The sequence below is a fragment of the Meriones unguiculatus genome, chromosome 3, assembly GCF_030254825.1.
Source record: "Meriones unguiculatus strain TT.TT164.6M chromosome 3, Bangor_MerUng_6.1, whole genome shotgun sequence".
Lineage (NCBI taxonomy): Eukaryota > Metazoa > Chordata > Mammalia > Rodentia > Muridae > Meriones > Meriones unguiculatus.
The window spans coordinates 36,813,059-36,835,408 of record NC_083351.1 but is presented as its reverse complement, the minus strand read 5'-3'; the positions used below and the strand labels follow the sequence as shown (position 1 = coordinate 36,835,408).

Here is a 22,350-nt window from a genome sequence, read left to right as displayed (position 1 = left end):
GTGAAGTCCTTCGTGTTCGCCGCAATACATGACTGTATCACCACAAAACTTGCTTCTTAGAACTAACATTCTTCAGCCCAGGGTGTCTTAAGTCCTAGTCCAAAGACAGGATATCAGAGGATTCTGGTAAACCTAGTTTTAAAAGAAAATCAAGACAGAAAAAACCCTGGCTTAAGGATTATCCAAGTATCTGAATGGCCACATACAGAGACTGAAGCTACCAGCACAGTAAATGCTGGAAGCCTTGGCCAGCAAAGTAACAAAAGGATCTGAATTGCGGCTCCAGCGCAACCGTCCAACTGCTCTAATTGGCCCAATCTGCTCAGACTTCTCTCAGCACTGTCATCTTTCTTACTGATTACTGCTGTGGGCACTAAGGAACAGCTCTCCTCTGCAAGCTGTCTTCCAACCAGCTAAAGAGCCTGGCATATCCCAGGATGCTGAGAAGGTCTACCAACTTCTAAAACAAGCATCTAAAGTTACTGTTTTTGGTATCTGACAAGATATAGTAAAAATGTATCTAGGTATATGTACCTATGGAGGTGGGGAGAGGGGAGCTTGTGACCATGGAGGCCAGGGGCAGCATCCAATGCCTTGGACTGGAGTTACAGGCACTTTGCAGGAATCCTGAGCTTGTTATGTGGGCGTAAGAATCCCGAAACTTACTGCCCCACGATTAGCAGTAAGTGTTCTTAACTGTTGCAAAAAAAGACATCTAGGCTGCAGAAGAAACCACTGAAAAATATACTGAAAGTTTGTTATGTGGAAAATAAGGCATCGATATAGATGCAACCAGAATTCAACTCAATTTTCTTAATTTCCTTTGCAAAAGATAAAAACACCTTAAATCCTAAAACGTGGATTTAAAAATATCTAATTTAAAAGCTCCATCGACACGGGCATCTCAGCTTTTAAGCTATAAACCAGGCTCTTACTTTTCATATTGACTTTATATGGCACAGGCCAAACCATCCACTACTCAAAGCCGCAGGACGCACACTGCAGAAAACAAAACAACAACCAAAACAACAGGAACATCCCTGCCTTCACAGTGAGCCCCGCTGAGCTCAGGGCCTGCCGTCCCTTGGTGAGGCTTTTCTTCTGTCCTCATTCCTGCTCAGATGCCCGTCAGTCATATGCTCTAGTCTCGGCGTGAAGTCCAATTCCTGTGCATGGGATCACAGGCCACCCATGCTGACCGAAGCTTCTCAAGTCACCTGATCTTAGCGTTTCAATTCAGACTAAAAGGGATCCAGAAGTCAACAAACAGTTAAGGCCTTTCCCCTTGACACATGTACTGGTGTGTGAGGCTCCAGGTTATCTGATTGCATGATTGCTATTTTTTGGGCTAGGGCTCTAACGCAGGCCCTTGTAAATGCTAGGCAAGTACTCCTCCACTACTACAGATAGCAACTATTTTTAAGTACCCCACTTACTCTCTGGACACTAACAGTGAGGATTCTAAGAGTGATGGTCAAAGACTGAGTATTTCCTCACCACTAATAGACCAAAGACCCCCAAAACCCAATTCTACAAAAACAGCACAAACTAAACTTAGAGCCTAACTTAGAAATGGAAGAGTACAACTAGGCTTTACCAAAGAGTAATGCATTTATTTTACTTAGTCTTAGAAAATATGATTTTGGCATTCATCACATAAAATGTCCTAATGTCTTTAAAAAAAGAAAAAAGAAAAGCATGAGAAACAGACCCAAAATGTTAAGATTTTATTTACAAAGCTTTTCCTTGTTGTACAGAAAGTAAAAATGTTGTTACAATCGCAGTGTAACTGGCAGCCAGGACGGTCAACTCACCAATCACAGCTGTCACGATACAGCAAGAGTCTTACACGAAAACCTAACAACGTTTACAATTTTGTTGGGGTGAAGTCCCCAGGCTTGGTGGTGGATTACCAAGGGGCTAAACGGAGGAAGGCGGAATGTCGCGGGAACTATTCTTTGGCTCTTTGGGTGGGGGTGTCCTGGGGCTTGTATCACAGCTACCTTTTTAAAACACTACCAAATCCATGAGCAGTCCAACCAATACTCAACAGTTCTGTTTCCTGCAGATTGTTTCGGGTCTTAATCATCTTCTCCTTCATCATCTGTTTCTCTCTTTCTCTTTTCACCTTTCCCACTTTCCTCCTCCTCTGTAGTTAAAAAACAAAAAAACTGTGAGACCATGAAAAAGCATTCTGCCTAAATACTGCTAATGGAAGCAAAACTTTTTGGTGGTTGGAAGTTATCAAAGATGCATATTTCACCAAATAAATAGGTCACCAAGGCCAGGCAGGCAAAAGCTGTACAGCAGCACCTCAACTGGCACAGCTAATTGAAGTTTTTCTCCCAAGTTTCTCCTCCAAATCTTTTTTTCCCCCATAAGTTTTTGGGTACCAACCTAGCACTTATGAAAATACATCAACTACAACTCTACTCAGCCAGCCTGTTGCTAAGCCACTCATTCACAAGTGACCCTAGGCAAACCACTTAAGCTCCATGAAGCCTGTTTCCTCACTTAAGAGACCCACCTTCATCCTCATCTTCATCCTCATCTTCTTCATCTTCGTCAACTTCTCCATCATGTCCAAATTCTTCTTCCTAAACAACAGAGAATGACAATATTATTAGATTCTGCTAAGACACATGGGCTAGCAAGATGGCTCAACCAGCAAATATGGGCTTCAAACCCCTGTAAGCTAAGGTGGCTCATTGGAACCAACAGAGATCAAAGGGGAGAATCAAAGGAAGAGAACTCCCAAGTCATCCTATGTCTCCATGAAAGCTGTATTATAGATGTGAACACACACACACACTTAACTGACCAAAGAAAACCAGGCTCGATGGCTCTGTAATTCCATCAAGTGGATATGGAGGCAGGAGGATCAATAATTCAATGCTAGCCTAGGTTACACATAAGCCCCTCATCACCAATCCCTCAAAAAAATAACAAAAATGCAAAGCGAAATATATTTTCAAATAGTTATAGCAACACATTAGGGAGAAAACTGTGTTATCTTCACATACATACTTTACTGCACAGAGATGCTGGCTATTTTTTCTTTAATGAGCTAAAAAAAGGAAAAGGAGTGCTGGAGAGATGGCTCAGCAGCTCACAATTGTTTGCAACTCCAGTCCTAGGGCATCTAATACCCTCTTCCAACTTCAACGAGCACCAGACACTCATATGGTGAATGTGTATATAGTTATACATACATACCACATGCATGAATACACACATATGCATACACACAAAAACAAATCATTAAAGGAGTGTCCAGGACAGAATGCTTGCAAGGCTCTGGTTTCTAAAAAAGGGAAAATTCAGTGTTTTTACAATCTTGCCTTTCAATATTGGTTTGAACAGGTTTCTCTGTCACCATATACTTTGTATGTACGGTGTGGGTGTAACCTGGGACCGTGTACACACAATTTTGAAGCCAGTCATGTTTAACCCAGTATGTCTGTCTTTCTTTCCTGTTTTTTTGACACAGGGTTTCTCTGTGTAGCCTTGGCTGTCCTGGCTCTGAAGACCAGGCTGGCCTTGAAATCACAGGGATCTGCCTGCCTCTGCCTCCCTGAGTGCTGGGATTAAAGGTATGCACCACCATGCTTATCTCCAGGCTAGTCTTGAACTGGTGATTTTCCTACTTTTGCCTCTCTGTTCTGGGATTATAGGCATCCTCTCTTTCTGATACAAACCTTAGCCAGCTGTCCTTTCGAGGTAGAGTTTAACTTTGAACTACCACAACTCTGCAGGTCTCAATATTTTGAATACATCCCTTCTTTAGAGAGCACTCAGCAGGCATATCCCTTATTTCAAGAAGAAAGCTGCCACTCAGCCTTTGCTTCCTTCCTAACCCACAGCTATCTTTGCCTTTACCCTAACAAAAAGGAAGAAAACGTCTGTATTCACCTCCCCACTGACTTCATCCTCATCCTCTTCTCCTTCTACATCTTCGTCTTCATCTTCATCCTCTTCATCATCATCCTCTTCTTCCTCACCATCCTCATCTTCTTCTTCCTCTTCCTCGTCTCCTTCTGAAAAAGTATAAAAAAAGGAATCAATATGGCTGGGCACACCTTTAATCCCAACACTTGGGAGGCAGAGGCAAGTGGATCTGAGTTCAAGGTCAGCCTGATGTACAGAGTGAGTTTCAGGACAGCCTGGAATACAGAGAAACCCTGTCTCAAAAAACCAGAAGGAAGGCAAGAAAGACCTTGATGACACCTTTCAGGGTCTACCTAAAAGGTGAAAAGGTGAAAGAGCCCAAACGTAGGCTACAACAAGCTGGGGAATACTTACACCTCCTTCCACCAGTCCTTAATCCCAAGTATCTATCAGAGGCACCCAACCAGGACTGTAAAGAGCAGAAGTGAGTCACAAGATGTCCAGTCTACCCACCTTCATCTTCTTCCTCTTTGTCTACACCATCCACCTCCGCATCTGAGTCGGGGGCTTCCTCTACACCATCCACCTCCGCATCTGAGTCGGGGGCTTCCTCTACACCATCCACCTCCACATCTGAGTCGGGGGCTTCCTGGTCCTCTCGGTCATAGCCATCCAGATACGACAGCTGGGGCAGGAGCTTGAAGACACTCTCTCGGTAATCATTGAGGTTAGTGACCTCACAGCCAAACAGATCCAGGCTTTTCAGACAATCCAACTTTTTCTAAAGGAAAAAAACCAAAAACCACGATTCCTAAATCAAAGGAGCATGTCACCAAACCATTTTCAAGATGTAAAACTCTAGGCTTCCCATTAATTAGCTGCTAGCCTTTCATCCCTGTACTTAGAAAAACATTGAGAAGTTTTGTGTTGCCTTCCTAACAGCCAACTAGGTATAACCATTCGTCCCCTCCTGCTCTGGGCCCCGTAGGGAACTATGTCTTCTCCTGGTAGTCTAAGTGTGGCCCAGCTGAAATGAAATGTACACAGGGTCTGCCACAGGAGCCCTGGAAGGTGGGAGTGAAACCTAGCACGAGGTGTGCCAGGGCGGGCAGACAGGTACACAAGAGCTTAGATGTCAGAACAGAGAAACCTCACTCCTTTGGTTCTTTTTTTAAAATCTCTGGAAGAGGTTAACATTACCAGACTTCTCTAGAGTAAAGGTATTATATACAGCCTGCTGCCTTCTAGAATAGCACAAGGAGACCAGAGTCAAGTGTACACCCTTACCACCCTTTCTAATAATTTTAAAACCACAATAAAGTTTGGTGCTCTCAAAACTAAACAAAATAGTCAATATGGGGGCAGAGATGTTGCTCATTTGGTAGAGTGCTTGCCCAGAGCCACGCATTTAATCCCCAATACCGTATTACCACATGTGGCCTTTCAGTATGCAGGAGGCTAGATGATCAGAAGGTCAAGGTCATCGTCAACTACATGAGACCCCACTCACTGAAAAAGCTGTGGATGACAAGGTCTAACAAACCCAACAGTGATGATTCATTTGCAAAGTCACTAACCACATTCACATTACCCAGAAGAAATATGGATGCAATAAAACTTTGCTTTCAGAACCGAAGAGGTCTTTGTAATTCTCTGCTTTGCAAGTTGGCTTTAAAATTCCAGAATGTGGGGCTGGAGAAAAGGCTCAGCAGTTAAGAGCACTGACTGCTCTTGCAGTGGACCCAGGTTCAATTCCTAGCACCCACATGGCAGCTCACAACTGTCTGAAACTCCTGTTATATGGGATCTGATACCCTCACACAGACTTACATGAAATCAAAACACCAATGTACATAACATAAAAATAAATTAATTGATAAAAAAATTCCAGAATGTGACAGCAAACCAGTGCACTAGCTAAAATAGCTCACTAGCTATTTTCTTAAACTAAAGTTTTTGTTATTGTTATTTAAAATAACACTAACAAAACAAAACAAAAAACCTCCTAGAGTTCCTCCTGCCTCTGCCTCCCAAGCGCTAGGAATAAAGACATGCACCTCCATGCCCAGCTAAAATGAAGCTTTACTTGCACATGGTACTCATAGGCTCATCATCAGATATACCCCCTTCTAGACTACTAAGACAGTTGAACAGCTGTGATATAGACTATGGCCCATAACGCTTCATGTTTTTATTATCTGACCCTTCAGGGAAAGGGCTGCTGACCCTTACAGAAGAATCTTCATCCTCTTATCAAGAAAAAGCTCACATTAGGTTTTATTTTCAGAGCAGTCTTCAGAACATAAAACCAGGGAAGACCCAGCAGCAGGATCATAGGCAGATGTTCATCCCACCTCCCACCCATTAAACATAATATTCCATCATTTAACAACTGTCCATCAAATAATGTGCTACCTAGGCCAGCTCTCTGGTATCTCAAGATGGCAGGCCCAACCCTGCCAGGTCTAGGATTGGCTGATTTTCTAACAGGCAACTAACTTGCAGATTAGGTTTCCTACTGGGCGGGCTCTGACCTCAGAAACCCAGGTATGATGTCTTGCCAAAGAGGAAAAAAAATGTTGTAATACCATTCTAAATAATCAGCATGGGTTGTTGATTAGCTGTCTTTTCAGAGACAGAGGGCCTTTCTATGTTGCCTAAGCTGGCCCAAACTTCTGATGGGCTCCCTCCATCCCATCTCAAGATCTAAGAGTCCTGTACTGTACCTGGCTGCAGTAAGAGCCAACTCCACACCCAGTAAGACACACCAGAAAATAAATTTAGGCAGCTACCTAGGAAGAGTTATTCTAATGTGCTTCTCCACCCTTTTCTGAAGCATATGTCTCACCATGTAGCCTTTGACTCAGTTCTTCTGCTCTGGCCTGTCAGGTAGCTTTCAAGACAGCATATACCATCATCCTTACATTGCCTAAAGGTTATTTACTTAATGGACTGGGCCACTGATTAATCTACTGTACAGGGCCATTGAGGCTGTCCCATTTCTGAGCTGCAAGTATTTTAGATGTTTGCCTATTTCTTGACAAAGCACCATTATCAAATAATTTGGATATGCCAAACAATACGCTAGAAAATGGAATATAAGCAAGTTGACAAATAACAAATCCCACATAAGTACAGTACTCTGCAATTGTTTCAAAGCAGCAAAATTGTACTTACAGCCCAACAGGCTCAAAATATACAGGATCCCCATGTAATATGTAAACGCTGCTAAAAACTTAATGGAAACGTGACCTAATCTAATAGGATAGCCATAATAAACATTAAACATTTTATTAACAATAATTTTGCTTGCCTTCTTAGAATTTAGAAGGGCTTTGGGGGATGGTTTGGATGGCCCAGGTCTCTTAAAAAAGGTGTCCCAGGAAGTTTGAACTGATGCCTTCTTTGTCTCTCGTTAATGTCCCTGTAGCAAGCAGAGGCATTCACAATCATTGCATTGACTGTCAAAACTGGGCTCAACGCAGTGTTCACAATGTGTGGTGATGAGGATGAAGATGGTGCTTTCCCCATTCTAGAACATTCAGAAGTCTCCCCGCTTCACCATTCCTACAGTTTTTCTTTATTCACACTGAAAACCAGGAGTCCAACCTAGCTCAGGATTTTCTTTTCTTTTCTTTTCTTTTTTGGGGTGGAGGAGTTAAGACAGGATTTTCCTGTGTATCCCTGGCTATCCTGGAACTAGCTCTGTGACCAGGTTGGCCTTGAACTCAAGACATTCTCACACATGTGTGCCTCCACTCCCCAGTCTCAGACTTTTATAAGCAGCCTAGTGTGTATGGAGCATGGCAGCTCTGCCACCTGCTGTCAGTGTCCCCCAAGCCTTAGCTTCCTCAGCTAAGGAGCGTACTGCTTCTATCCACTTCATAGGGAGACTGTTTCAGCAGCTACTAGAGGAACTATGTATACAGCACCCACTACGGAGGCACATGCATAGCTACTTCTCCACCTTCACTGTTGTGGGCCCTGATCCTTTACAATCCAGATCAAGAGCACTCAAGCCAACAATGCCTGCACAGTATCTGTCTGTGTTCTGCTTCAATGCTAGAACACCAACACAGGCTTCCCAGAGGAGTCAGGTCTCTTGAGAAAATCAGAACAGCTGGTTATCCAGCAGGGAAAGATACTCTCTGCTCCTGCTTAAAGCAGGCATGCATGCACACACACTACTGTGTAGGGCATGCTATTCCTCAGCTGAGAGTAGAGCCAGAATTAAGAGATCTGCCACCAAACAATAAACAGGCTTGGCACAGACCACAGGGGATTGTTAGTATGAGTATTCCCATGGGAATTCCATCTTACTGAAATTTAGGTATAAAATCTATTTACATGAGAAGGAAACAGGTCCCAATGGCAATGGAAAATTAAGTGAATTTGGATTTGATCCCAATCCTGCTATTAATTCCAAACAATTATTTAAGCTCTCTACACTCAGTTTCCTCTCTAAACAGAACAGCCATTCTTAATTCTCTGGGTTATAAGCCTACAATGAACAAATATTAAATGTCCCTGGATACAGCACGATACAATGCATGTATCTTTAACTCGGCTGCTCTACATAGAAAACAACAAAACTAGCAAAAGTGAGGGAATGTGAGCATGTGGCAATGTATAGCAGAAAAAAAAAAAAACCGCAAGATCTGCAGAAGAAAGGTAATAAAAAAGTTCAACATCTATGACAAATTAAAGCTCAAACATTAACAAATACATAAAGGGGCTTAGCAAGATAATTAAAAACTGCTTCAACATGGGTGGGGGATGAGGGGGTAAATTCTACCAGGACATCATTGCTGTCTTTCTCCAGAGTATTAACAGCAGGGTTTTGTTGGTCTTTCTTTCTTTCTTTCTCTCTCTCTCTCTCTCTCTCTCCCCTTTTTTCTTTCTTTCCTTTTCTTTTTTTTTTTTGATTGAGAGGGTTTTATATAATCCAGGCCCAGACTGGTCTCAAACTTGCTAAACATGGTAGATGACCTTGAACTTTTGATTCTCCAGTGATGAGAGGCATTTGCCAATGTATGACTTATGGAACCCAGGGCTTCAAGCATTCTGAGCAAACATTCTGCCAACTGAACCAAAACCACAAGCCCCAACAAAGTGTTCTTCCAGTGACGTAGAGTCTTTGATTTTCCATCTTCTACAATGGCTGCTAACTCCCTCACAGTTCTGCCTGTGGGGCAGTCTCTCCTGCATTAGCCCTGCTTCCAGAACCTCCACAAGGTAAGCCTACTTCCCAACTGTCCTCTGAGCTCGAGTAAGGCAGGGAACAGCGTCCTCTGCTGTTTGCTTATGGCCCACACATGTATAATCTGCTCTCTTTAACCTACCCTACTATAAGACTGAGGAAGATCTCTTTCCACCTAAAACAGCGATACACTTTGTAAATCTAAGATCACAGACCCCAAAACTATTGGGGCTGCCCTTGACTATTCTACAGCTCTGAAATCCCACCCAGGGCAGACTTTTTTGTCCAGGTACAGTTAGCTTGACCAGTCTAGTGGGAAAAATTAGGAGACATGTTCAAGGCTATTATAACTATGTTTAAAAAAAAAAAACGAACCATAAAAAAATTCTCCATTGCATACCATCACAGTTTCATCAGGACAGCAAAGCCCCAGGAATACATCTAGAAATTATAACCTTTAAAGGCCACTCTATGAAGAGTAGAATGCCAGCACATTTTTAGCCAATTATTCTTCTTAATCATTTCTCCCACTAGAAATATGAAAATGAAAATGATAACAACCCATTCTCTAAGTTCTCAAGCACTCACCAAAGGTTCCAAGGTGCTGATATCTTTCAGCTTATTTCCACTTAGGTTCAGATGTGTGAGGCTTGGAAGTTCCTCTGCTAGTCTGTCCAGACCTCCGAAGATTCTATTGTCGCTGAGCTCAAGCTACAAGGAAACATGTACAAGCAGAGAATCACACACTCCCGAGTTGAGGTAAAAAGCAAATACTTAATAATGATCAAAGAATCAGACAGATAACTGTTTGTTGCAAACACCTACAGCCCCATGACTCAGTAGAAGGCAGGAAGAACCAGAGTTCCAGGCTAGCCTGGGCTACAGAATGAGACCCTGTCTCCTAATAAAAGCAAACAAAAGCATACAAAATTCTGCAAGGGGTGGTGACTCCTCAGGTAAAGGCACTTGCTGCCAAGGCTGACAGATCAAGTTTAACCCTGGGACCCACTCAGTGGAGAGTATGGGCTCCCTTAGGCTGTTCTCTGATTTCTATACACATAGCATGTGTAAAACCCCTCCATAGGAAGCCCCATTTCTGTTAGGTTATATAAACACTATTTTGATTAAATCCAAATTAAGCAGTTTATAGATACCAGAAACATTTGGGATGAGTTGGGCAGACATGCCAGAAGGTGGTAAGGTTTTTTTTTTTGGGGGGGGGGGGTGTTGGGGGCTGGAGAGCTGGCTCAGAGGTTAAGAGGATTGGCTGCTCTTCCAGAGGTCCTGAGTTCAATTCCTAGCAAGGACATGGTGGTTCACAACCATCTATAATGAGATCTAGTGCCCTCTTCTGGCCTGCAGGTGTACATGCAGGCAGAACATTGTATACATAATAAATATTTTTTCAAAAGTGACCAGTCCGTGACCAAAGCCATATGTGGAGAGCCTGTGCTTACTCCACACACTTGAGCGAGCGTTCTACCCACTGTGCTACACATACATGCCTAGTATGCTAAAGGTGGAATCATCGCATGGCTGGGTGTGGTGACAAAGGCTTGGAATGTACCTACCCAGGAGGCTAAGACAGCCTGCTACACTATGTAATTTAGGGAGACCTTGTCTCAAGAGTTTAAAAAGGATACAAAAGAGTGGTAAGTGCTTGCCTAGGATTCACAAGACCCATGAATCCCCAATACAAAACACCCAAAAATCAAACAACAGAGAGGGAAAACCAAACAAACAGTACTGGCTTCATGCATAAAGGTTTCAGCATGATAAAATACTCTGACACAGCAATGGCCCACAACATTTAGAATGTCAGTCTAGTAGGGCAGGTAAGAGATGGTTCTGTAAAATAAAGGCATCTGCCGGAAGCCTAGTGACCTTAGTTTTGAGTCTTCTTGACAAAGGAGTGTTTCTTTAACCCACATGTAAAATACTGTAGTTTATGCCCCACCCGCTACAAGTCAATCTTGGAAAGAAAAGAGTCCTGCTGGTCTGTCTATGAAGGGTCAAACATTCAGTCTCATGGACTTTGGAAAACATAATAACAGAAACCATCCTTCTCTGTTTAGACCATGTAGCTAGACTATCACATCTTTCTGCAGAGATAAGACCACTCTGAACCTATGCAGCCCAGTCTCAAGGACTGGAGCCCAGATGCACTGAACAGAAGAATTTAGTACAATACTGGCATTTGTGTCTCGCCCCTAACTGCACACACTGCAACATTCCACACCCGAGAGCAGGTGTGCCACTGCACCCTCAGTCCAGATGAGCACTTCTTAATTTACTAGGATAGTAAGAACAAAACAGAAACTTATGAATCAAATTTAGCTAAACAGATGCCAAAATCCTTATATGCCTGAGAAGCATCAATCTTTCCACTGATGACACACACCTATAACTTAATTCTTTAGATTTTATGTGTTTTTGTCTGCAGTATGTCTGTGCACCAAATGTGTGCCTGGTGACCGAGGAGGTTTCAAGGATACCTCCTTTTCCTCAATAATGCAAAGGATCCTTATTTGGCCCTAATAATATTAGGCCTGTGGCTACACCTATCAATAAACAGTCCCCAGGAGCAAAGCTTTCTTCCACCTCCTTGACAAATACAGAGACAAGACAAAACCGTTAAGTATTCTGCCCTTTCTGGGAGAAACTAGAGGAAGAGAGGGTGACTCCAAGAAAGTTAACTACTAACAGGGGGCCAAGACCAGAGAGAAATGCAGCAGGGTTGGCTTTTTTTATAAACTGGGGGGGGGGGGGGGGGGAGGAGAGGGAATACAGACATAGAAGGCAGTACCTCTGCCTGGTAGAAGCCACAGTCCTTCACTGGTTTCTCCTCCTAGGAGCAGGATTACAGGCATACACCACATGGTCCGCCCCACAGCAGGCTTTGTTATACAGGGCTTTTCTAATCACAACACATTTCAAGCCCTCTAGTTACACGATGCCTTGGAGGGCACCACACAAACACAGGAGACCCCTGTACAGGTAAGACAATCTTCACTATCCTTTTCATCAACATATGAGCCAAAGCATGGAAAGCCAGAGGTTCTTCTGACTCCTAAGCCAGAGCGTAGAACAAAACCTAGCTAACCAAATGAAATAAAACTTTTCACAATTAACCAATTATTTCTAAAGCAACTATCCCTCATAATCCAGCAGGTATTACTTCCAAAGCACTTGACAACTCTGCAGGTCAAGTATAACCACTACAGGTGATGAGGCTGAACCATCTCAGAGGGGAAGGTAGTCACAGCCCACTAAAGCACGTGTGCTTGTGCCACACAGACAAAAACTAGACATTCTGCTTCTCAATGGTTCCCCTTTACTTAAAAATTAAAGAATACTCACCTTTTTCAATTTAGGTAGCTTGGGGAGATCTGAAACTGAAAATAAGCCTACACTTATTAAACTGAGGAACTCTAAGTTCACAAATTCAGCTGTTAACCCCTCAATTTTTCCATCAATTGCTTTGCAATTGTCCAAGACAAGTTCTCGAACCTGTGGGTACAAACAAAAAAGGGAGTAAGTTTTTAAAAATGTAACAGGAAACAACAGTAACAACAAAAAAGCAAAAATTGAAAACACAACCCATCAACACCCACATTCAAGGATAGCCTTTAGAGTAGGATGAGCCACAAAAATACAAAAACAAAAACCTGTGATTAGCCTTGTAGCAGCAGCAAAATATTAAGACCCAAAGACCACCGATAATTCATGCTAAAAAGTATATACTCCACATCCCACAAAAAAGCAACACAGTTCTCAGGGAACGGATGTCCCTGTTCTTTCTATAAGCTGTGTCTTGAAGGTGCTTTGTCTAAGTTCAAGTGCAGAGAGAAACAGCCCTTTCAGGTCTCTCTCTTAAAGCCCAGGAAGGGTATGTCCAAAGGGACACAAATTTCTTCTTCTCCTATCAAGATCACCATGACACTTGAGCACTTGAACTCAAGGTGCCTGCTGCTCGAAGCAGTGTAACTGATGATACCATCACCCAGCTTTTGAATAGTTTCCCTACTATTATTTGTTCTGTGTTATTTTTTGAGACAGAGTTTCTCTACAAAGCCCTGCCTATCCTGGATCTCACTATGTGAACCAGGCTGGTCCAGAACTCACAGATTTCTGTCTACCTAAGTTCTAGGATTAAATGAGCACACCACCCTGCCTGGCTTTTCCTTGCCATTTTCAAAGAAATAAAAGTCAAAAATAAATCCTGGGTAAGGATTTTTACACACGCACACTTTCCAATTTTGGATCTTTTTTTCTGTTTTGTTTTACACAGGGTCTCACTATGTAGCCCTGGTTGACCTAGAATTTGATATGCAGACAGCTGTCTTCTGACTAGATCTGACTGCCTCTACCTCCCAGTGCTGGAACTTAAAGGCATGTGCCACCATCACCAGGCCAAATACTTCATTTTAAACCTGGAAAGCTCATAAAATAAGGTGGGTATGGTGCCACACAGCTGTAATCCCTGCACTTGGGACTCAAAGTTAAAGAGCAGCCTGAACTAAATGGAGTCAGTCCCATATAATACAAACAAGATGACCTGGGACACAACAGGACATGTGCTATCACCTGGAAGGTAAGACAGGACTACAACAAGCCATCTGTCATGGCAAAAACCTAGTGAGATTGTTCTGCGGGAAAGCACTGCTGCACAAGCCTGAAGATGTGGGTTCAGTCCCTGTCACATAAAAAACTAGCAGACAACTGACCATAGTCAATCTCTGACCCGCACATGCACACTGTGGCCGTGTAATATATACATACATATATATATAATTTAGAACAAAACTGGGGCCGGGACGATACTGAACTTCTTGGTGAAGGTAGAACAAATCTTTCACTTTCTCTCTGGGGATACCAGGATAACACAGGTGTAGACTAAGCTTTAAAGTGGAAGACCAGAAGGAAACACTGTGGTGGTTTGAACAGTAAGTCTGGCCCCCATAGACTCATGTGTTTAAATGCTTGGCCCAAGGGAGTGGCACTATTAATAAGGAGGTGTGGCTTGCTGGAGAAAGTGTGTCACTGTGAGGGCAGGCACTATTAATTAGGTAGGAGGTGTGGCCTTGTTGGAGAAAAGTGTGTCATTGTGAGGCGGACTTTGAGGCCTCAGATGTTCAAGCCTGGCCAGTGTCTCAATCAATCACTTCCAGCTGCCTGAGGATCAATATGTAGAACTCTCAGCTCCTTCTCCAGCACCAGGTCTGCATGCAGGCCGAAATGGTTTTTGCCATGAGGATAATGGGCTAATCTCTGAACTCTAAGCCAGACCTCATTAAATGTTGTATGGTCACGGTGTATCTTTTGAACAACAAACACAAGGCAGTCTCCACGAAAATACTTTAATTTTAAGTAGGGGTAGTATGGCTAAGAAAAGACAGGTCCCGACTTTTCCAAAATCAGAGAATGTAAACAAGTGTCTGTCTCACTGTGGAGAAAAGCTCCAAGGTACCACAGGATATGCAACTGAAGAGTAAGCCCAGATGGTTGGTTGGAGTTGCCACACCTGGCCAGCCCTTAGGGGCTTGCTCAGAGAAAGGTATCCAAATGCCACTGGCTGGCTGCCCAAGTCTGTAAAGTTCAAGCAGAGCCTGACCTGGTGGTGCAAGCCTGTCATGGGGGCTTTTCGGGAGGCTCAGGCAATAGGACTACAGGTTCACAATCACCTCAGAAAGAGGAGCCAGCCACGGTGGCTCTACATGTCAGTCTTGTTAGCACACAGGTACAAGTGTGGGGGAGGCAGGAGTTTGAGCTCAACCTGGACAGCACAGCTGTTCTAGGTAACCTCAGTTCATGAAACGGTCTTGAAGAAAACAAAGACTATGTGCCTGGGGCCATAGCTCAGAGCTTAAGAGCACCTGCTGCTCCTCCAGAGGACCTGAGTTCAGCTTCCAGTGCCTACATCAGGTTAACTCACAACTAACTCCAGGGGATCTGACACCCTCTTCTTGGCCAGGCATACATGTGCCAGGCATGCAGACACATACAAATAAAAATAATAAGTTGTCATAAGCAGCTAGACATGGAGACTTACACTAGTTAATCCCAATGTTTGCTCTGAGTTCCTGGACAGCTAGGGCTGCATAGTTAGACTGAGTCTCAAACAAAGAATACAAACAAAACATCCCAGAAAAGAATGCTGACCCAGTATCTGTACATCTGTGCATACAAACTGGGGCAAGACACAGCAAGGTAACCTGCTCAAAGAGGAAAAGTTTAATTTTTTTTTTCAAGACAGGGTTCCTGTCCTGGAACCCAGAGATCTGCCTGCCTCTGCCTCCCTGCATGAAAGGGGAAAGTTTAATTTTATGGTCAAATTTACTCTTATTAGTCATTCTCCAATGGAACTTGCTTTTTTTCCTCAACTGTAAATAAAGCAAATGTTTAGGAACTAAAACCTACTGGTATAGTACCTCAGAGCTCAAGGTCATTCTCAGCTAGTTTTGACAGCAGGCTGGGGTATGGGAGACTTGCCGTTTATTATTTTCAGGACAGAGTCTCACTGTGCAGCCCTGGCTGGTCTAGGACCCAGAGATTCACCTGCCGCTGCCCTTCTCAGTTCTGGGATTAAAGATGTGCTCCGCCAGCTTTCCATTAACTCTTGCACTACATTTTCTAGTTATGAGTGATGCCAAATTCAGCACTGCGTTTTCACTAAGTTTTCCCTTTCCTCAGTTCATTTTCTTCATTGGGAAATGACCAAGTTTACGTAAAGTCAGGGTTGAGCAATCTTTCCCAATTACATATTTGTCCCAGGAGAAGGGAAAGGCAGAGAAATTAAATATAATTTTGAATTATAGTGATGTGAATAAAAATGGCCCTCATAGGCTCATGTATTTGAATGCTTGGTCACTAGGGAGTAGCACTATTAGGAAGCGTGGGCTTTAAGATTTCCAAAGTCTGGTGCTGAAGAGGTGGCTCAGCAGTGAAGACCACTGTCTGCTCTTCCAAAGGGTCCAATTTCAATTCCTGGTAACCACAGGTAGCTCACAACCATCTATAATGTAATCTGGTGCCCTCTTCTGGCATGCAGGTGTACGTGCAGATAGAGCACTCATACATAAAATAAATAAATCTTCATAAATAAAAACACTTTCAAAGTCCATACTAGGCCACTGGAAGCCTCCTGCTCCCACAGCACTGTCTTCACATTATGGTAATCCTTCTGCCTAGTGCTGGGGATTAGGGCCCATGGCACATGGGCACAGCCCTGTGCCATGAAATTCCAGTTCGTTTAAGCAACAGTAGTTTGATACTGCCATGCCCGCTTTTCTCTCTGCAGTGTGCTATATTAACTTGTTTTATGAAAGAACCTGCCCTATACTAAATACCCAAAAACAGACTCACACAGGAGAGTAAAATTTCTGATCCCCACAGGAACTTAACAATAGGACTCACATTAAGTTTTTAATTTCAAAAAGAAAGACTAAAGACAAGAATGCTTGTGATGTGTTAAGAGTGGGCATGGGGGGGCAGGGTAGAGCTGGGTGGCACTGCTAACTCAGCATGCTGAGAGCCCAGGATTCAATTCCAAAACCACAATACAACGACAAGACTAGCCAGGCGTGGCGGCATACACCTTTAGTCCCAGAACCCAGCAGAAGCAGGTGAGTCAAAGTTTAAGGACAGGCTGGTCTACACAGCAAGTTCCAGGACAGCCAGGATGATAGGGCTCAGCCGTAAAAATGCTTGTTGCCAAGCCTGACTATCTGAGACCCACAAGGAGGAGAAAAACTCCCACAAGTTGTCTTCTGACCTCCACATGCACACACACACAAATAGAGTATTAAAAAGGCAAAGATAATTTCTTTTCATTTGCCCCTCAGTGAGTACATCAGGCTCATAGTGGCAGTCCTTCAATGTGGTAGCAGGAAAGTTGAGAGACACTCCACCCCAGAAGTGGGAAGTGCTGGTGTCCTAAGGGTGGACAAAGGGAACAATTCTGAAATGCAATTTGATATAAAATATTAAGTAACAGATGGAGAAAAGTCACTGAGGCTCTTCCTTAAGGCAAACAGACAATACATGCTTACAACATGATCCAAGTAAAAGAAAAAAAAAAAAGCAATTTTGTTTACCACACACCAAAATACACAGACCTAAGGTTAAGTGTGTCACATATCTTTATATCAACTGGTTTTCTGGCTTATCTGCATCTAATTTTTCTTAAAGATGTATTATTGTACGAAGGAAAACAAGCCCAATTAGTTGCTATGCAACCAATTAGAATATCCCATAGAGCTCAGAATTATAGCACACAAAAAAACACATGCCAAAAGTTGGGGTGGGGGCAGAACAGGACAACAAAAAAGGAAGACACAAGCTCCGGAAGTCTGTTTCCCCAGGGAACTGGTCAAAAGACAGACTGGTCAGCAGTGTTAAGCACACAACTAACGACGAGGCTTCACGGGGGCAGAATTAAAAACAAAACTCCAGTAAGAAGCTACTCGGTTTTCTCTAACTCTGAATGAAAACTGTTAAGCAAAACAAACAAAATCCAAACAGAATACAGCTGTAAACAGCTGATTTGAAAGATAGCTGCCTGTGGCTGCAGTGGGAAGCCAAGAATCTCACATCAGAACAGGTACCCAGTCCAGCTCTAGAACACAGCAGATGCTTTATTCTGTGAAAACTACCCCCCCCCCACAAGCTGAGGGGCTTCGAAAGTGCTCTACCACTGAGCTAAATCCCCAACCCTGGAAACTATTAATAAACAAATTTCTTTCCTATTTTGGAGGGTGGAATGAACCAACGGCCTGATTCAGGTCTACCATCAAGACATCCCATCCAGTACATACTTTACACAGAACAAAGTTAACAGGGGATCGGACTGGAAAGTTATTGACAGAGCATATGCCCTCGGTTCAATCTCCAGCAACCCAAATTCTATTCTTGCCCTAACTGCTTTTTTGGTACATTGTCATTTTATACCATTTTCCCCACTATGAAAACACACTTCTACAAGATCTGGTTTGGACTTTGGGAAAAATAGTAAATTTTATCAAACCTCTACTCACCCTCTTCTGTTAAGATACCACTTGACTTTAAGAGTACATTCAGCTGGGGACTGGAATCTTTCTGCCACTCCCATGGTGAGTCTGTAATGGTCCCAAGGGTCAACCTTTCTCCCTAACAATTTTAAGTAGCACAGGTTTGTGCATATGTTCTAGAATATTACAGTATACAATGTGCTGGTTTGGTTTGGTTGGTTTTTTGCTTTGTTTTGTTTTTTTTGGCAAGGACTCACTACATAGGACAGGACTGGCCTCACATTGAGATCTGCCTGCCTCTGCCTCCTGAGCGCTGGGATGAAAAGGCTTGTACCACCATACTCAAGAGGAATGAGCTCATTTAAAAGGCAGCATCTTGGAACTTTCAATCTGCCTTATGATGCTTTGTACAAAAACACTTTTCAGACCCCTAAATCTACTGCATTGTGGGATGTGATGGTACCAGCACCCAATAGACAAAAGCAAGGGAATAGCCAGCAGAGTTAAATGCCAGCATAGACCACCTACTTATTGAGACAAACAAAAAAAAACTCCACAAATCATCTACGGCACATCCCCCTCCAAATTCTTTACACGTAACCCCATAATCTTGGTGGCTATCTCAAAAAAGAGACTTTCCCAACGGCCATCTAGCCCACCCAGATACAAAAGGAGGGATCATGGCCCCCAGTCTGAGGCCCACGAGGGCAGGGGAATTCTCTTGTTTACACTGGTTTCTCAGGCCCGGGCATACTGTAATAAATCAGTGGTTCAAGAGACCACGGATGCTCAATGCTGTATCCACCAACCACTTGTTGCTTTTGGATGCTTTAAATGTTAGTCCCCAACTCACTTCTAGTTCCACGGCACTGGCCTGACTTTGTCAAGACGGTTTAGGATGAAAACGGCACTTTACCTAAATTTAGTTTAGTTGATACTCTATACTCATTTTCGGGGCAGTCTGGAATGAAAGGCTCAAGGCATTTACTGGTCTTTTGAAGTTAAAGGAAGATGGTTCAACAACTCAATTTCCCAGCACGTGGTGGGCACAAAATGTCTGACTGAGGGATGGAAGGGACACGTGCTGGGGAAATCCTCAGGGGCCCGGGAACAGGGACACCACCCAATCGGTCCTCAGGGACCGCCCCACGCTTCGGCGGGGCCGACCTCGGGGCCTGTGGCGAGGAACACAAAGCCTCGGGCACGCGGGGCCACCGCCACAAGTTCCCAACTTGTCAGCCACGGCCACCTGCGCGCGCCGGCCCGGGCGCCAGCGTGGGCCCCGGGGTCGCGGCCACCCGCGCCGCGGCACCCGAGGGGCGGCGTCGGGGCCGCGGGCCGCGCTCGGCCCGCCGCGGAGGCGGCGCGGAGCACGTGCGGGGGCCCAGGCCGCCCCGGCCCCGCGCCGGCCACCGTTGCCCTTTTAAGAAGGGGGAGGGCGGCCGAGGGCCGCGCTCGCAGCGCGCACGGAGCCGAGCCCGCGGGGCGGGGGCAGCCCGGGGCCCGGCAGGCTGCGCGAGGGCGGCCGGCTCACCCGGCGGAGGAAGACGGCGCCCGCCAACATGGCGCTGTGGCGCGCCCCGACTGGCGCGCGGAGCCGCCGGCCGCCCACACCGAGGGGCCGGCCTCCCTCTCGGGCAAGGCCCCGGGCGGCGGCGCGGGGGAGGGCGAAGCCACCGCGCCGCCCGCCGGGGGCCCGGCCGAGCCGGCAGGCCCCGCGCGGGCGAGGAGGCCGAGGGCGAGGGCGAGCCGGGCAAAGGAGGGGCGAAGTTGTATTTTTAGGCTTGAAAAAATGGCGGGAAGCGCATCCTTTTTTCAAACTTGGCCTCGGGAGGGGCGGCGGTTGCGCCACCTCCGCCGCCAGGCCCGCCCCTCCCCCGTTCCGCGCCAGGCCGCGCCCGAGGGGGACCCGAACCCCCTTCTCCCGGCGGGGACCGCGAGGCCCTCCCGGCCGCGCCTCCCCGCCGGGCGCGTGGAACCCGGCCCGGCCCCGCCGCGGGCCTGGCGGCGCGGCTCCTCGGCAGGCCCCGGCCTCCGCCCGGCCGCGCATCCCGGGAGGCTGCAAACATGGCTCCCAGCGTTACACAACCCCCGCGCCCGCCCTCGCCGCCGGCCACACGCACACGCGCTCCCTCCGGGAGAGGACCGAGCGAGCGAGCGGCTCAAAGTTTGCTCTCCCACCCGCCGTCCTCCCCGCGGCCGCGGGGGCCCGCGGGCGCCAAAGAGTTAATGCCCGCGCGCTCGCTCCCCCCTCCGCGCCTTCCGCCCGCCTTCCCCGTCCCCGTCCGAGCTGCGAGCAGCGCCTTCCCCGCGCCGCGGCCGGAGCCCGCTGGCCCGCAGGTGGCCACCATTACTTGCAAGTCATCGGGGGCGCGGGCGCCCGAGGGGTTCTGCTTACTGCTGCCGGGGTCCGGTTCCTCAGCTCCAGGTGGATCCTCTTCTTCATGTCCATGTTTCCCTCGTCCCCCCTCTTCAAACTTAACTTTCCGCGGCGGGGGCGGAGGGGGGAGAGGCGACCCGGCCTGCGCGGCGAGGGCCGTCGGAAAGAGGCGGCTGGAGGCGGCGGCGTGGTCCCGGGCGGCGTGCGGCGTGCGGGCGTGCGGGCGAGCGGAGCCCCCGGAGCCAAGTTACTCGCGGGAGCGGAGAGAAACCATGGAGGGAAAAGGGGGCTGGAGCGCGGCGCTGGCCTCACTACCGCCGCCCCCGGCCGAGGCCCCGCACTGCGCTTAAACCGGCGACGCGACGCGGCGGCTGCTCGGCTGCACTCGGCCCTGCGCGGCGCCGCTCGGCTCGGGAGCCCGGGCTGCGGCGCGAACTGGGGAGGCGCACGGAGGGCGGGGCGGGGCCCGCCTTAAGCTCAGTCCGGACTGCGGCGCCGCCTCCCGGGCCGCGCGCCTCCGGGCCCCTCGGGCCGCACGTGGGCCGGCTGATGTAAGACCTTCCGGTGCCGGGGACCCCCACCCCACCCCCCACTTTCGCCTGCACGTCTACGGACCGGACGGGCTCTGCCTCGCGCCTTCCGGGAGCTCCCGGAGCCAATGTCGCCCGAGCCTTCCGACGCCGTCGGAGGCTCGCGGCTTCGGGGCCCGCGCCACCCTGCCCCCGGTTTGGGGCCCGCGGCCCGTAGGTCCGGTGACGGTGGAAGTGCCCTGCCCGCGAGGACCCTGGTGAGCCTGTGCTCGCCGTCCCCCCGTGTCGTACCGCGTGGCACCTGCGAGGAGGCTGCACTAGGACACGGGCAGGGGCAAGCCCCAGCCGTGAAGTATCCGAACATCCCCCAGTTCCGGAGACTTTCTGTCAGCGCTTGTTGGTCTTAAAATATTTTTTAATATAATTTAAAACTTTTATTTCTTCGTCAGACCGTAAAGGTCAGACTAGCCAAGGAGAAACAAGAGAACTATACACAAATAACTGTTTTTAAACACTTTAATGTGAGCTACCAGCAAAGGAAAACATTAGCAGCTTTAATGAAGCTCCATTTGTCACCCTCTGACTTTCATCTCTTCTTAGGGCACCCATGGAAGGTGTGTAAATTCTTGGGTCTCCATTAAGGTGAACCCTGGGCTGGCAGCCTTTGTCAAGGTCTAATTTCGAGGGTCCCTGCATTTAAAGCACACAACGTTATGTTTAATCAGGTGCTCACTCGCTTCTGATAAAAAACCAGAGGCACGAAAGATTTAAGCACAGTTACTAGAGAAAAACATAATTCTATTCATCACCCTAAGATTCTTATAGAAGAAGCCTCTCCCCATTCCATTTTGCCTTAACTGCCCAAACTTTTAAATAGATTATCAGTTTCAGAAATAATAATTCAAAAAAATAATAATTCAAAAGAAAGTTTGTAGGTTATGGGAAAAGGTCATTCATGATTCCTGTGGTAGTCGGAAGGCCAAGACAGAAGTATGTGGGAAAAGGAAGGGAGTGGTGTGTGCCTAGTCACAAAAGATCTCTAATTACAAGGTGATAGGCTTTACTGGGCTATCCAAAAAACCTTTTGCAAAAAGAGCTACTGAGACTCATCCATAAACTGACAGTCTCTGAGCACTGGCTTTTAATGGGGCTTGTGTGTTACTTCCCATTTAACCTCCAGACAACCCTGAGAAGTTGGTGATACCTTAATTGTAAAAATGAGGAATTAAGGCTTAATTACCACCAGTAGCCCCAACAAAGTTAAGCCTTACAGGTCTGGCTCCAAACCTGCCATCCTTTTTGTTCCACCCCAGTCTAGGGTGGATCGCCGTTGGGGACCCTTGG

At 46.4% G+C, this 22,350-nt stretch overlaps 1 protein-coding gene across 1 annotated transcript; it reads right to left on the bottom strand.

The window, feature by feature from the left end:
* Window positions 1-1,712: 1,712 nt before the first annotated feature.
* On the bottom strand, window positions 1,713-20,885 carry Anp32b (acidic nuclear phosphoprotein 32 family member B). The gene is made up of 7 exons (XM_021641494.2): window positions 20,495-20,885; window positions 12,449-12,598; window positions 9,677-9,799; window positions 4,402-4,669; window positions 3,913-4,037; window positions 2,528-2,597; window positions 1,713-2,149 (listed from the first exon to the last, which is right to left on the bottom strand). Exons 1-7 carry the CDS (start codon window positions 20,546-20,548, stop codon window positions 2,082-2,084), a joined length of 858 nt encoding a protein of 285 aa, XP_021497169.1. The 5' UTR covers window positions 20,549-20,885; the 3' UTR covers window positions 1,713-2,081.
* Window positions 20,886-22,350: the final 1,465 nt, after the last annotated feature.

Excerpts from the sequence above, each read along its gene's own strand:
- Anp32b (XM_021641494.2), bottom strand. The coding sequence starts at position 20,548 with ATGGACATGAAGAAGAGGATCCACCTGGAGCTGAGGAACCGGACCCCG. Across the intron at positions 4,670-9,676 it reads TCAGCACCTTGGAACCTTTG|AAAAAGTTGGATTGTCTGAA; the intron begins GTGAGTGCTTGA and ends TTTTTCCTTTAG. Across the intron at positions 2,598-3,912 it reads AGGATGAAGTCAGTGGGGAG|GAAGAAGAATTTGGACATGA; the intron begins GTGAATACAGAC and ends TCTGTTGTTTAG.